This window comes from Anas platyrhynchos, chromosome 21 (assembly GCF_047663525.1).
Source record: "Anas platyrhynchos isolate ZD024472 breed Pekin duck chromosome 21, IASCAAS_PekinDuck_T2T, whole genome shotgun sequence".
In the NCBI taxonomy this organism is placed as follows: Eukaryota; Metazoa; Chordata; class Aves; order Anseriformes; family Anatidae; genus Anas; species Anas platyrhynchos.
The window spans coordinates 5,055,658-5,071,164 of NC_092607.1; the positions used below are offsets into that span (position 1 = coordinate 5,055,658).

Consider the following 15,507-nt stretch of genomic DNA (forward strand, 5'->3'; position numbering starts at 1 on the left):
ATTACCAAGACCGGAATAGTTTTGTGCTAGGAGGCTGTGACCAGGCTCTGAGGGCCCAGCACCCATTGCAGCACCACGTACAGGTACCCAGGCCCGGACTGGTTTCGGGTCAGCGAGGGCAGCGCTGTGGGGATGGAGTAGGGACACATCCTGCCCCCAAAGCACTGCGCCGTGGCCACCTTCTAGGCCCAGCTTTGACCTAATGCTGCACTGATTTATGATCTCAGTAGCCAAGTGCCAAACACTCCAAATTGCTTCCTAATATTTTTTCCTCTCTCCCCCTTCCTGGGTGCACAGATGCCCAACAATTAGTACAAACATGCTGCTTTCCTCATCCTGAACTGACCCAGGGGCTGAGCACAGGATGGATGGATGCCCAAGCATCCCCAAACTCATCATGGACATGAACAGACCCAACAGGCAGCTTTGCCCTCCAGCACTGGATGATGGCTTGGGCCAGGCTCAGCAGATGGCTTTTTGGGACCACAAAATTAAAGCCTGAAGGTAGCAGCTGGATTCTCCTTGTGAGGTCACGGTTGCCCTTTGGACGCAGTGCAGGTGCTGGGGTTTGGCCCTAATGAACGCAGCTGGCAATGCAGCGTGAGCTTTGCTCTGCTGGGGCAGTGGCTGTGGAGATGGCCAGAAGTCACAATGCTTTAGGGGCATTTATTCCTACTGCTGGCTTGTGCAAACTGGATCATCAGTCGTGTTTTTCTAGCCTGTTATGAGCTGGACTAGTACAAACAGCTAATGAGACTGAAGTTCTGGATTTGTCCTGCATTTGTCTCTTCCTGCACTGAATGAGTTTCCAGGCACCCAGAGGAAGAGCCACTGCGAGCCAGCTGCTTCGCTCAATGCCCCTTGTGCAAGGCAAAGGCAGTCCTGCAGGCAGAACTGAAGCTCAGGCAGGGAAAGAAGGCTTGCTTGTCTGAAACAGGAAAAAAAGTGTGTGTGTGTATGACAGAGAAGACAGCAAAAGCAAATTAGACTTCTTTCTTTTATTATACAGGATCATATATACAAGGTCACCTTTCTCCCAGACATCAGCATCGCAGTCAGTTCATAGCAAAAACCGCAGCTCATCTCTCAAAGCCTAGAAAACAGCTCTACAACGGCTCAGTACAACACAATGGATAAATTGTACAGGAACCAGAAAAAGGTAGGGGAAAGCACGGTTATCCCTTAATTCCTTCATGACTTATTCGAAACTAAGAAATGCAAATAAAACATTGTGCTTCAAGAGCCATGCTTGCTCCAGGATGGCCCTCTGGGCAGGGAAGCGTTGCCCCCACGACCTGTTTTCCCCTCCACCCTTCAAAGAGAGATGCTGTCCAGGAAGTCTGGCTTCGAGCGCTGGAGCAGAAAGCAGGAGTCCCCTTTCAGAGCACCCTGTACAATCAGGGGGCCACGTGGTTTGTGGGAGAGTTTCGCTGAGGAGGTGTGGGCACCATTCTGGACTCAAAGCGCCGATGTGTGTGTGTGTTTTGGGGGGGGTGGCAGACAGAGGGGAGATGGGCAGGACACAATTGCTCTGAATAAAGTGCTGCGTGAGTCTCAGTCCCATATACCTCTGAACTCAGAAAAATTGCATAAGCCCACGGAAGAGGAAGGAACAAGCCGAGAAAGGCTGAGAGACCTCTGGGGTGTTGTGGTGTGAAAAGGCTTCCGCAGCCTTGTGCTCGCACGACGTGGCACGGGTCAGAAGCAGGCTGAATTTGGGCAGCAGAGGGGGGTGCCGGCATGCCCACAGGCGCTGTGCTCGGGGCATTCACCTGGACCACTGTGCCCAGGCGTGCTGCAGCTCTGCCAGACTGATGAGAGCCCTCGCCGCCAGGAGCAGGAGCCAGCATGCTGCCTCCTGGCCCCTCGGCAGGCGTGGAGACCCAGGGGAGCTGGGGCACGGGGTGTGAGCACCCAGGGGAAGGGGCTGGCTCCTCTGGCTGGGGAAGCAGGTAGGTCAGAGCCCTTCCAGGGGGCTGCAGGTCCAAAAGGGTCTTATCCGCCTGTCTGACATATGCTTGCATCTTCTCGTTCCTCAGGGACTTGCTCAGCCTTCCCATGGTGGTTTCCCAGTGGAGAACGAGGAGGCCAAACTGCTGAAGACAATGCAGGCTTTGTTGTCTTGCTGTCCTGCAGGCTCCTCTCACCTTCCCCTCTTGGAGCAGCACAGTACATGCACAGGCACCGGCTCCTCTCTGCCTGGAAGTGACCAGGTACCCGTGGTGGCGCGTGGGACAAGAGCCACAACAGGAGGTGGCCACTCCAGGAGCAGAGCTCACCCCACACCCTCTTCCTCAACATGACCTCCGGCGTGAGAACACAAATTGTCCAAACTGAGACAGTACTTTCCCCCAGTTAGCAAATACTCTGTCTCTCACCTGTATGAGAAAAAAAGTCCTTGTGGGGTTGGGCTTAGTTCTCCCTCTGCTCCTAGAAAAAGCCCTGTAGCAGCTCTGACTCATGGGGTGACACAAGTGCTCTCCCATTACCCAGTCAGTGGTGGGTACAGATTACACAGGGTTTGGCTGCTGCCCGGGCTGGCTGCAGAGCTCTGAATCCATTGCAGAGGGTCGTGGGGATTCACTGGGATGATGAGTTTTAGTCGTCTTTGCTTTACAGATGGATGGAGGATGTCAGGCCATGTGTCTCCTTTCGAATGCCAGGTAGAGATGACAGCAGCACTTCAATTTAGCTTGTCTTGCTCAGTGTGCCAGGACAGGGTTTAGTCTCGTGCTTTCCTCACACCATTGCTCACTGCTGCTCTGAATGGGCTGCAAGGAGAGACAAGAGGCAGTGATTAAAAAAAGGGTACATCATTTTCCTTGAACCTCGGAGAGGTAGTGTGAGACATAGGAAAGGGAGTGAGGAGCTGATCAGTGACCCAGCTGAGCAGCCAGGCTCAGTGCTAGAAAGCACAGAGGATCAGTGTGAAAGAGCATCTTCTGAAGCATCAAAAGATCCCAACATCTTGCATGGGATCAAAACTTCTGTTCAGAATCGATGTCTAAAAAGTAGCATGTGAGTTGTACCTGGTTACTGTAGTCTGGCATCCTCCACATCTGTGTAATGGCTGTTCTCCTGGAGGGAGAAGGGAAACAGAAACAGGAAATCACCACGTGCCCCCCTGCCCTGCCCGAGACACCGAGCTGTGTCACAAGCAGGGACCAGCCCGGTCCATCACGGGCAGGACAGCTGGCACGTTGCAGCAGGGTCAGACTGCTCCGTGGTGGAGGAGCTGCAGAACACGCCAATGTGGAGACTGTGGGGAGCAATGGGAAAAGACAATTCCAGGCAAAACCAGAAATTTCCTCTGATCCTTATGCTAGCAAGCATTTGCCAAACAGACCTGGGATGTGTGATTCCTCCTTTGATTCTGAGGTCTGGCTGAACCTCAAAGGGACCGGGATGAAGTCGAGCCCACCTTCCCTTAGTGGTGTGAAGTCAGGTGTCTGATCTGTGCTGCTGCAGAGCCAGCACCTCCAGTGGGCAGGCTGCATGTCCCCAGGGAGGGTCTTAGGCCTGGGGCATGAGTGCTAAATGGTAAGCACTCATCATTGCTAGGTGAACATTTAGGCTGGATCCCTAGTCTTCACATGGCCAGGTTAAATGAGAAGCCCCATAATTAGCAAGTAGCTACAGCATGCATATAATGTGGGCCTTGTTATGTGTGTTTTCACAGGTCTTCCTTGTTTTAGCCCCGTGAGAAGTTTATTTGGACCTGGGAAGGACCCACACTGGGGGCACGGTTCCTGTGGTTACTGGAACTGCCCAGGGTACTCAGGGGGAGTTGGTTTGCAGTGGCAAATCATGCACAATGCAGGGATTCTGCTGGTGAACAGAGAAACTGGTCCCAGTTTGCAGCACAGCTCATCGTCCAGAATAATACTCATAATATTCACCACTCCCAAGGCCACAGTGACAGCACACCATGCTGAACTGCTCCCCACACAAGAGTGGGTTTGAAAATAAGGCATGTGAAAGTTGCCCTCCTGGAGCCATTCTGCAACACAAATCATTAAAAGAGTAAGATGCTCAGCAGTAACATTTTATTTCCTACACAGGCTCCATTTTATGATGAACAGATGGAAATGGAGCCAGAAGTTTGTAGGTAATACCAGATGATCCAGAAGGAAAGGCAAGGGAGACCAGTCCCAACCCAGTTAGCAGCAGGGCGCTGGGGAAGGGAAATAGGCGTGTGCTATCGGGGAGCTCAGCAGGGCTTTTGCAGAGATCCTGCACGGGCAAAAGCCTGAGGACTGCAAGGCATGCAGAAGGGACAGCTGGAAACTGCTCACAGGAGCTGGGAATTGAGACTCTCAAGATGGGCAAGTGTGGAGGCTTGTGACTTCTGGCAGCAGAACAAAGGCTCCTCTGCCTGCAGAGCTGCAATTACAAAGCAGGTATAGTGCCCTGGGAACAGGCTCGTCAGGAAAACCAGGTGAGGTGGCGATTGTTCTGGGCAAAGGAAGGGCTCAGGTGCATGGGGACGTGCACTGGAACAGGAATGAGCCAGCTGAGAGCACATGGTTGAGGGGCAGGGGGCAGAACAATGTGGGCGACATCATGGCAGGCATCTGCTACAGCCCCCCCGATAGGAAACCTGCTCTGATGTCTGGGGGAAGCCTCCTGGTTGGAGGCCTTCGTGCTCCTGTGGGACTTCATCCAACCTGGTATCTTCTGGGAAGTCAACAGGGCTGGGGGCAAGCAAGCTGGGAGACTTCTGAAAACATGAAGAAAGGTTTCCTGACACAGCTGATTGACAAGCTGGCTAGGGTCAACGAGGTGTGCCTCATGACCTTCTTACCAATGAATAGGGAAGAGCTGGACAAATATGTGATGGTGGAAAGAGAATCCTGACAGAAGTGACCACGAGAAATAGCAGAATTAAATCCTTGAACTTGAGAGAAGAGATCTGGGGATGTTCAGAGATCTGCTTGGCAGAATCCTACAGGAGACTGCTCTGGAAGCTCACAGAGCCCAGGGCAGCGGCGTCACCTTCCAGCACACCTGCCTTGGAGCACAGGAACAGCCCCTTCTGCTGTGCAGAAGGGGCAGGCATGGCAGGAGGATGAGCAGCAGACTCCAAAACAAGCTTTTTCCTACACAAAAAGCAGAACCCAGAAGGTGAAAGCAGGGCTGGGCCACCAAGGAGGAAGATAAAGCCAAAATTCCAGTGTGCAGTGGTGGTGTTAGGAAAGCCAAAGGTAGGCAGAAGCTGGAACTAGTGAGGGATACGAAGGGCAACAGGAAGAGCTTCTGTAGGTACACCAGCAGGAAAAGGAAGGATAACAAAAACGTAAGCCCATGGCTTAGTGGGGCTGGGGACACAGGGACCTGCTGACAAAGCAGATGGAGAAGGCCAAGGTACTCAAGGCTTATTTCTCCCCCACGTTTTCCCTGGTCAGGTCTGTCTCCTGGCCTCCCAGGCCCCCTGAGCCTAGTGCTAGAGCCTGTGGGAATGCAATAGGAATGATGCTGTGGAGCAGGACACATGGGGATGGCTGGCAAGAAAGCAGCTTTGAAAAAAAAAAAAAAAGACTTCAGATGCTGGCAAACAAGTTGGGCAGGAGTCAGCAGAATGTCCCTGGGGCAAAGAGACTCTACCAAAGAGACCCTACCACATCCTGGGGTGCATCAGCTGGCAGGATGGGGGAAGAGACCTCCACAGGGCCCTTCCTACCTAAATTATTTTACAAGTCTGTAAACTTTGGGCACAGCAGAGCTCCTTTTCTGCCCAGCCTCTCTGGAAAGGGCACAAACTTGTTTTGGCAGAGACCCCCTTCCTCCTCCTTGCTTGGGCCTGGAGTGTACATTTTGGACGTGATTTCCCCAGCCAGTGCTGGAGCCTTCACCAAGGCCAAGCAGAGATTTGTGTACAAAACCAGGCAGCCAACTTTACCCTGCAAGTAGGGCTGTAAAGAAGCATCTGTCCAGCTCTCATCGCCTTCAGTGGATATCATGTGCTTGATTTCCTTGGGCTCTACAAAGCCCCTCACCCAGCTGTCCATGGACAGCAGAAGGTGAAGGCTATGCTGATGACTGTAAGCCCAAGAGATGTGGGATGAAGGAGCCACACCCCAGGAAACTGAATGACTTCAAAGCTGCTGTGCTCTAAGGTCAGGAGCAAGATTTAAAGGACAGCTTTAAAGGACAGTTTAAGAAAACATCCCTGCAGATGAGCTCCACAGATTAACCTGCCCCATGCTGAGTACATCAGAACCTGTTTGATGATGGCAGTAAAATATTTCCAAACTCAATGTCACTTTAAAACCAGAGAATTACAGAAAATCAGAAGTGGTAAGGACCTGAAATAGTGATTTTCATCTATCCCTAATGAGGATCAGCTCTTCTTGGAGAAGGAGATGGAGAGGGACTAATTACAAGGACATACAGTGATAGGACAAGGTGGGAGGGCATGGAGAACTGGATGGTCCTTAAGACCCCCTCCAGACCAAGCCATTCTGTGATGGTTAAATCACACCCAGAGGATGTCTGTCCATTCTGCGTTCTCATCCCACTAATGGCAAGGTCCATGTTTTCTGTTGACAGTCTGTGAGCTGCTTTCTCATCATTAAGCTTTCCCCTAATTTCTACCATCTGTTTCCCTTGACATAATTTAAACCTGGCCTTCTTTATCCTAATTGACACAGAGATGGAGGCCAGCTTTTGCCTTTCTTCTTTACAGTGGTCTTTTATTTCTCCCCTTAACCAACTCTTTTCAGATTTAGCAAGGGTCACGAACTTAGCTATGAGGTCCCAGAAACTGAAACACTTGGAATATGTCGTTCAGATCCTACATCCATCATGAGTATGGTGGGGTGAAGTGCAAGACTGTAATCAGCTGGCAAGAGTTCTGAGATCCTTGGCCATAGGCAGAGTGCTGCAGGTGTGAAATGCCATGTGGTCAGCCCAGCGGTGATGGGGTGAGGATGGAGAAGGGGATGGTGAGCTCCATCCTCACTTCTGCTGCCACCAGCGCTATTGCACCTGGGAGCGACCCACAAATCCTGCTCATTGGGTTCTTCAGTCCCCGTTCAGGGCAGAACAAAAGGCAATGGGGCTGACATGGATAAAATCAGGCTAGCCACGTTCAGAGAAAAGCGCTGCCCTTGCCATGGATGTACAGCTCCATGCACAGCAGCTTGCTGAGACTTTATAACTACACTTGTGCAATTTGGTGCCCACAGACAAAAGGCTTTTGCAAATGCCCGTTTTAGGAAAGTGCGGTTAATACAGCATGGCCTGTCTTTGGCATATGTTTCAATTCATTCGAGATACACTTCCTCTGGAGCAAAGCAATTTACTTTAACCATTAATTAAATGTTGTGAAATCAAGGATAAATACAGTCCGAATTTCAGGAGCCAACTGTGTTTCTCCACCATTTGCTAGGTCAAAGCTTTTGCAAGCAGCTTAACAGTTAGGAAGAACAAGCTGTGAACAATCATGGGATTAAATACAACAATTTCCTTTTAGGAAGGAAAAACTATTTTCCTGGGGGTTTAATACGTTACAGTAAAACTGTGGTCCATTACTGAACTCCCCTGGCTGGAGGAACGTAGCACCCAACTGCTCTTACCAGTTCATCTTCACACTCATCCCGTGCGAGCCCCTCTTCCTCTCCCTCATCCCCGTTCAGTGGCTCCTCCGTGTTGACCTCTGCCTCTGACGCTGTGTCTTCCTGTGAGACTTCACTTTTGCTGCCATCCGCCTTCTTCCGTACCTCTGTGAGAAGAGCCAAGCCAGCAGGATCAGGGGCTGGGGGAGGCTGTGGCTGAAGCCTGGTCAGACTCACACAGAGGCCCCAGAATGGGGTCAGTGTGTAAATAATGGATCTAGGGTTTATTCTGCAGTAGGAAGCTTTGCTGCTTTTGAAGGAGCTGATAGAAAGAAACCCAGGAGTGGGCCGAGCAGCCCAACTGGAGTGTGTGTGGGTGGCAGAAGTGACCCAAACAAGAAAGCAAATTAAAAAAATAAAAACTGTACTACAAAAGAAAAAAAAAAAACTCACTATTTTAAACCCAATTCTGTAATTTGGGGAATTCTGGCATGAGATTTTGGCAGCCCATGTAACTGTCAGCAAAACCATTTTCTGAATCTTGACCATTTTTTTTGCAGTGATGCTTCAACACCACCTAGTATTTCTGTGATGTTTTCTCCTGAGAGAAACAGATCGGTGTGTTCACTGAAGTCCATTGCTTCAGCTTTGAATTTCAATGACAAGAGAAGAGTGAAGTACCCTTAGAAAGCAGCACCCTCCCTCTCCAAGGCACAACTGAGAGCTTGGAGCTGAGAACTTAGCACTGAGCTGAATTTTAAGCTCCTCAGGGCAGGGACTTTTATCTTCATGTTTGTTAGCAAAGTTCCCTTATCTGAGCTGGGGCTACGGAAACCTCCTGTACTGTGTCTGAGCACCCCCCAACCTGGATCGTGGGGGAGATGCTTCAGTGCTGGTGCCCAGAGGATGCTACAAGCTGTGATGGGTCTGAAGACCAGCTCTGGTGGGGTCTTTGCCTCAGGCCAGCCCTCAGGCACCTGCACTCACCCAACTGACCTGTGGACAGTTTCTGTTCCTCGGCAATCTGCTCCAGCCGGCCCAGCAGAGCATCGATGTTGGACTTGATCTGCGTCAGCTCAGTTTTGATCGTTTGCAGCTCGCTGCACTTCACTTGGAAGGAAAGAAAGACAGAGAGGTGTCAGCCAGCATGAGCTTTGCTGAAAGGGGGGCAGAAACCTTGCTGAGAGCAGCAACGAGCTCTCCTGCACCACAGCCCCTCGACAGCTCGTCACTCCCGTCACAGCACTGGTGGTGACCGTACTGGGACAGTGCTGGGTGGCACAGCCAGTCCCCGGGCTGCACGCACATACTCACACTTCAGCTTGGCCGAGCTGTTGGCAATGGCAGCCGATCGGGAGAAGAGCTTGACGGGGAGCGTCGCCTTGACGCGCCGGACAAGGGGGATAGTGACCCGCGGCCGCTTCACAGGGACCACCCTGGGCACTGGGGACACTCGGCCCCGGTACTCGAAGAGCCTGTGGAGGGGATGCAGAGGGTGAAGCACGAGCCGAAGCACCCCCAGCCCAGGCCCTGCCAAGCCCAGACATCGGATGCCACTGCCAGGGCCTGTGTCCCCCCCACCTCGTGCCCCATGGCTGGAGCTGTGGCCTCTCTGTGCTGCCTGCCCCACAGAAAGCCCCTTTGGCCTAACCTCCCCAGCTCACCTGTCATAGAAGTCATCTCTGTAATAGTCGTAGTCGAAGTCGTAGCCGCTGCAGAAACAGTCAGGATGGCACACGTTAATTAACGCCAATAACGCACCACCACATCCACCCCACCGCCATGCTCCTGACTGGCCACGGTGAGAAAGCCTAGCCTGGAGAAAGATTTGGGGCTGAACACACTGGAGATGTGATGTTGGCACGAACCTCGCTATCTGGAGGAGAAACGAGAAGTGCAGATGGATTAAAAGCTACAAACTGGGGCTGGGGACAAATGTCCACCAGCCCCCTGAGGGGATGTCCATGTGATGGCTGAGCCTGGGGAGCTCCTGGTGGCCAGCTCTCCATCTCCAGGCCACCTTGTGGAGAGCTTCAACTGATGGATTGCACTGGTAATTGTGGAGGCCAGTAATTGTGGTGGCCAGTAACACACTGTAATACATTGGTTTAACTTGTTCTCAGGGCACTGAGATATCCTGATATCCTTCCATTTTGTGTGGTGGGACTGCACCTGTGCCAGGAGGACATGGCTTTACCTGCTCTACCTGGGTGGAATTCTTCCATACCATACGTAATGGTTGGGGGAGAAGTCAGGAAGAAGGGGCCTGGAGGAAACATTTTTTCTATCAAGGATTTTTAAACCTCCCTCCTCTCAGCAAGACCCTGCCCACCTCCTGTTCTCTTAGGCTTGAGCTGCATTTTAACCCAAGGTCAGACCAATACATTTCTCACCTCTGACACTCCCTGGAGACCCAGTAATGTGTTTTCTCTCTTGCTGCAGCTGATTTTTTTTTTTTCACAAGGCAACACAAAACAGGTGATTGCAGAGGGCAATCACAGCTCTTCAGAGTGCTCTTGTGCTGGCTGATGCCCCAGCACACTTGCACACTGTGGAAGAGTAACACTGCTGAACAGAGCAGGTAACCCCCAGCTGGGCACAGCGTCTGGTTCCCTTGTGTGCTGCTGCCCGAATTGCTGCTGCTTTATGAGGAAGTTATGCTGACGTTCCCTCTGCTCTGCTCTGAACAAAGAGAATGGTTATCAGCCCCTGGAAGCAAAAGCTCTGTCCTGTGTCATGAAACTATTTAGTGGCTTATAAACAAACAACACTAATGGGAAGAAGGAGATAGCGATGGGAAGAGGGAAGGATGAGCACTCAAGTATGTAGCCTGGGGGGTAAAATTGGTGTCCTGCATCTCAGGCAAGAAGTGACCAAAAGGCTGGCTGGCTGGCAGGAAGCGTGGCTCATGTTGGCCCAGGACATCTGTCCTGCCTACACTGGCACTGGGCTTCCCACCTAATATTTTGGTTTCAGCAACCGGCTGGGTTCCAGCATGGGACTTTCCCTGTTCCTTGGATGCCCCCTGAGTTCCCCGATCACCTGAAGCCACGTACAGGGACAGCCTGTGCCTCTGGGGACCCGAAACACACCTCTGGCTGGCTGAGGACAGCTGGGCTCCCTTGGAGCCAAAAGGACTTGGTGCAAGTTACAGGCAACGAGGCAGCATTTGCACCTACTGTCTTTTTTGGCAGCTGGAAGTGGTTTTGTGCTGAACCTTGTCTCCGAGCAGATGCTGACCGTCCGTGGCCAGCTCTGCGCCTGGGCTGGGGTGCTGGGTGCGGGTTCCTGCTGCTTAGCACTGAGGGCAGGGAAGGTGTGACTACAGAGCTGTTATCTCCAAAAGCCTTCCAAATTCAATTTCATCAGAAAAAAAAAAAAAAAAAAAAAAAAAAAGCCATTTTGCTGAAAGCCTCAGCATAGATGAATCAGATTAATTTCAGAATTTCAGCATATTTTCAGCCTTGGCACCCTCCCTTTCTGATATGACTTGTGGACACAGTACCTGCTGGCCTCAAAGAGGAGAAACAGCTGTCCCAGCAGCCTTCCATCCAAACTCTGCGTGATCTGCATTTATTCCCTGGTATGCTTTTCTCAGCTGAAAGGGAAAGGCAATTCCTACCACGCCAACTCTTGCTGGAATGTAACCAGCGTGTTCATACGGACAGAGGAAATATGTTTTCACGTGGCATTTCAAGACTGATAACTCGATTTTCATTCGGCCCCAGGATGAAACTTGGAGATATAGAAAGTGCTATAGAACAGCAGCTCCCCTCAGAACTTCAATCTATTTTAATCACCAAGTATGTTTGACTCCAATTCTGTTTGAATCCAATAAACACAGAATCAAATCAAAATAGGATGTCATTTGAAAGGAAAACTGAACAAGGGTGCTTCTACAATGTCAGGCTCTCACTCTTCTTTTTCTTTCTTTAGAAATAAAATTGATACAGTTCTGTAATATTTGTCAAACCTGACGGGCTCTGTTGAAACGCTTCTGGCTAGCTCTAACAATGCCACCAATATTCTTTGTATCCACAGGCAGGAGAAGACAGTGGTAACCTCTCTGTAAAGGTCTCACAGACTCTGAGTGGGAAGAAGCTGGACCACCTCTCGCTGGGAAGCTCACTTGAGACCGTGAGGCAGCTTTAGACCATTTCCTGATGAGAAACACAAAGCTTAGAGGGAATTTGGCACAACTCTGAAACACCCTCAGTGCTGCCATGCTTCTGAGACTCGGCCCGAGCTGGCTTTTCCTCCAGGCCCCATTAGTTGGGGTGTGGACACTGGGCTCAGCACACGGCTGGCAACTCCTGAACTTCTGACTTCCCCCAAACCAGAGGGATTCATCTCGCTGAGCTTCAGATGCTGGGAATGTAATCACATAAATCCAAGCCAGAGAGCAAGAGGTAGTTCCAGGTCATGGCTTATCCCAGCCAGAGGCAGACATCTGCCATGATGCCAGGTGAACTGCACTGAAGAAAGACTTTTTTATCCAGCAAGCACAAAGGGAGCCCAGACAACCGGACCGCAGGAAAGCCTCAACAGCGTAGAAGGCTGAACGTATGTGAGATGAGTCCGTCTTAGACTCAGGGCAGCGTGGGATGGCAAAAACTCTGACCCCAGCCTCTTTCAACACCTGAAAAGTGTGACACAGCCCTCAAAGAAGAAGGCAGCGGGCTTAAGTCAGGGATTTTTCTGAAGTCTGTGACTGTGGGATGCTGCTATAACATGAGTCAGGTCACAGCTTAACAGACAAAGCCAGTCCTGCAGGAGGCTGTGGAAGGAGGGAGGCAGTGGCTGGGTGCCTTTACCTGCATCCTTGGAAGTCAGGTGCAGAGCAAAAGGCAGGGCTTCCAACAGGAATACAGAAAAATACGAGTAAAAATCTAGCTTCAGTGGTTTACCTGGAACCTGTGTGCTGATAATTTCACAGCACGTAAGATAAACCTTCCTGAAATGGATGGATCATTATTCAGCGAGCTGGCAGGGCCTCCTTTGTGTACAAGAATAATTTCTGCCATGTTTCAGCCAGCTGGTGACACCGTGCCCTTTACAACTAGAGCAGGGACAATCAGAGAGAGAGGCAGCAGAAGCCTATAAGGCCATGTCAAGTAGCGTGATGCTTCCAGCTCATGAGGCTTCTTCTGCATTGTTTTCCTATAGCAATTAAACAACATTTATAAATGACTCACAAAGGTTCAAAATCCACACATTTCCAATTGAAGGGGAATTGTTTTTAGGTGCTGCATTTATATTACATTTATAGTGCTGTTTCTGAGCACGTACCTGAACAGTAAATGTAAAGCTGAGTGGCTGTGCTTTTAATTACCTGGCTGACAGCCCTGCACTGATAATCACAATTGACATGTTGTGCTCTGCTCTGATCCTCCTGTTAATGATTGCATAATCTTAATTATTGCAGTAGTAGAAACAATATCTGCTGAAACGCTACTTGGAATATCTAGCCATAATTAAATAGCGAGCTTTTAAAATCCTGCACATCTGGTATGAGATTCTTTACTCCTGCAACTAGCTGAAGTAGCAGGAAGCTGGGAGAGAAATGCTGGAAGGGAACGCGGCAATTCCAAGATGCTGGGTCTGCAGAGGTGCTAGGACAGCGTGCACCAGTCCTCTTCACCAGTGCTGGACCTGACGGTGCCATTGCCCACCTCCTGCTCTGCCCTGGGGTTGCTCCTCAGCCCTGTGCGTGGGTTTGGCACCAGGGCTTGCAGGGCTGTCACTGATCCGAGCACCACAGCTGAGACGTGGGAGGAGTGGGCCTGCTGGCTGCAGGTGGTTCGACACCAGCTTTTTGACTGCAGTGGGTACAGCAAAGGACGCAGATGCCAGCTGGGCTGCGAGGTCGTTGTCCACTTGCATCCACGGGCTGTGAAGGTGTCTGCGGAGGTTTGTGTCCACCGAGCTGCTTGGCACTTAGCGGCCCTTCAAGACTTGCTCAGGTTGTCCCAAAGCTCGCTGTCCTTCGGCTACAGAGCAACACGGGCACCACCACCACCGGGACGGGCAGGGACCCTTGGTGAACCACAGCACTGCCCACCCCAGCGCCCCGCAGCTGGTCCCAGGGCAGAGCCATCTTCTCTGCACAGCCCCAGCGAGGAGCAGCCAAAGCACAGCGCGGCAGGGGCACTGGCACCGAACCGGCTGTGGTCCAAAATGCCCCAGGAAACCCTGTCTGAACGTGTGCTAGGCAGGTGAAAAATGTCCTGCCAGAAGGCAAATGGTTTTGAGACACAGCATGTGAAGACCTGGGGGACATGGTCAAAAGACAAGCTTGTTTTGCAGCCAGCCTCGCTAACTCTTTTGCAGCATTTCCAGGCACGTCTGTGTTGAGGCCAGGGCACAGGTTGGGAGCACGGAGGGGATGTTCTGTGTGCAAGGAGATGCCCAGGCAAAGGCACAGGCTGAGGGAGGGTGGCCCTGAAGGGATCGAGGCAGAGCAGTGATGGCAGCAAGGCTTTACACTGACTGAAGGTCTAGGTTTTGTAGAGGCGTCTTAGAAAACTCATGATGATGTGAACCTGGGGTATGTTTTACCTGCTAGAGGTAGATGGGAGGCTACATCCCAAGGGATTTCCACTAAACACCCAAATATTACCCTGGGGCTGATGGATCAAATAAGACTGCCACTGTTTTTACTTCCTCTGTGTCCAAAATGAGATAACCCTTGCCTTCCTTTCTGTAGTACTTGATTCTCTCATGAAGAGTTAGGCAAAAGAAATTGCAACCATTGCAAAACTGATCTTAGGTGTTTAACACAGCACTTCTATAAATGACAGAGCTGTGATTTTTGATGTCTAACGTTTAGAAAAATTTATGACAGTTAGGAGAAGCTATAACCACGGCTCGCTGCAAACCTGGATTCCTGGCTTTCCACGAGATATCGTAAGTTTTGCTAGTCCAGATGGCAAAGTTTAAATCTGTCACCAATCTGGGATGAAATATTGCTGAAGCTCAGAGCAGTGTAGTTCTCTGGCCCATATTTTAGCATATCCTTATTTGTGGGAGGAAGCAAACTTCTCTCTCTTCTTCTACATAACAGCCTAGAAGTCTGAAATACTGGGCATTTCAACAGAAGAGGATTAGTAGTCAAGGCATGGGTGAAGAGTAAATGCTGACAAAAAATGCTCTTTATCACATGATGTATGGAATGAACTGATTTGCAGTATGGCTACCAGCACCACGCAAGTCATGCATGTGCAAATAAATAGAAGGATTTGTGTCACTTCCATCTCCATACGTCAGTGTGGATGATGCACGGATGCACATTTTCCCCCTGTAAATCCGGAGGGCCAAGCTCTGGCTAAGGGTGGCATCCACAATAAGCCTCCTGAGTGATTTGCAGCCAGCGTGAAGCGCACGAGACCCAGCTTGAAGAGCTTGGGATTTCAGCATGGTTTTCTGGGGTCTTTTGTCTCAGGGTGTTTTTGCAGGTGGAAGCTCTTGGACTGGCAGCCCAGGTGCCCCATGCCATCTGCCCACGGGAAACCTGTCGGAAATGGGTGATGCTGCTCCCTCTCCCAGCATTTCTTCCCTCCTTGTAGCTAGGGAGACAGAAAACAGCTGAGCCAACGCCAACCACATGGGACACCCACAATCTGCCTGGGGTGGCCCCGGTCACCCTGGGAGCCAGGCAAAAAGAGAAGCTGGGTTCGCTGGGGCTACTGGGCCACAGGATGCAGGGGGCAGATGTCATCCTCTCGGCTGGGTCTGGCCGGTCAAGAAGTCCTATGAGCCCAGGTGGGTGGAAAAGTGGGGAAGGAAGTGCTGGTCCTGGATGGCAGGAAAAGTTTGCCTGCAGAGAAAGAACTCAGCTGCGAGGCCCAGGGAAGGACTCAGCAGGTGCCTTGGGGGTGTCATGGGCGGGTTTCGGAAGCTCTGGAGGGTTTGCCTGCATCAGAAGCACGTTGCCACTGCTAAGGTTTGCCAT

General features: G+C 51.1%; 1 protein-coding gene across 4 annotated transcripts in view; it reads right to left on the bottom strand.

Annotated features, from left to right (window-relative positions):
• Positions 1-983: 983 nt before the first annotated feature.
• The window catches only part of RALY (RALY heterogeneous nuclear ribonucleoprotein), a 116,807-nt gene continuing 102,283 nt past the window's right edge, over positions 984-15,507 (bottom strand). For all 4 annotated transcript variants that reach the window (XM_038166238.2, XM_038166237.2, XM_038166240.2 and 1 more), the window contains 6 exons: positions 9,221-9,268; positions 8,871-9,031; positions 8,553-8,666; positions 7,578-7,723; positions 3,030-3,078; positions 984-2,771 (listed from right to left, as the gene is read on the bottom strand). In XM_038166238.2, coding sequence (XP_038022166.1) covers positions 3,034-3,078; positions 7,578-7,723; positions 8,553-8,666; positions 8,871-9,031; positions 9,221-9,268 — 514 coding nt within the window. In that variant the 3' untranslated portion in view covers positions 984-2,771; positions 3,030-3,033. The remainder of the gene's footprint in view (positions 2,772-3,029; positions 3,079-7,577; positions 7,724-8,552; positions 8,667-8,870; positions 9,032-9,220; positions 9,269-15,507) is intronic.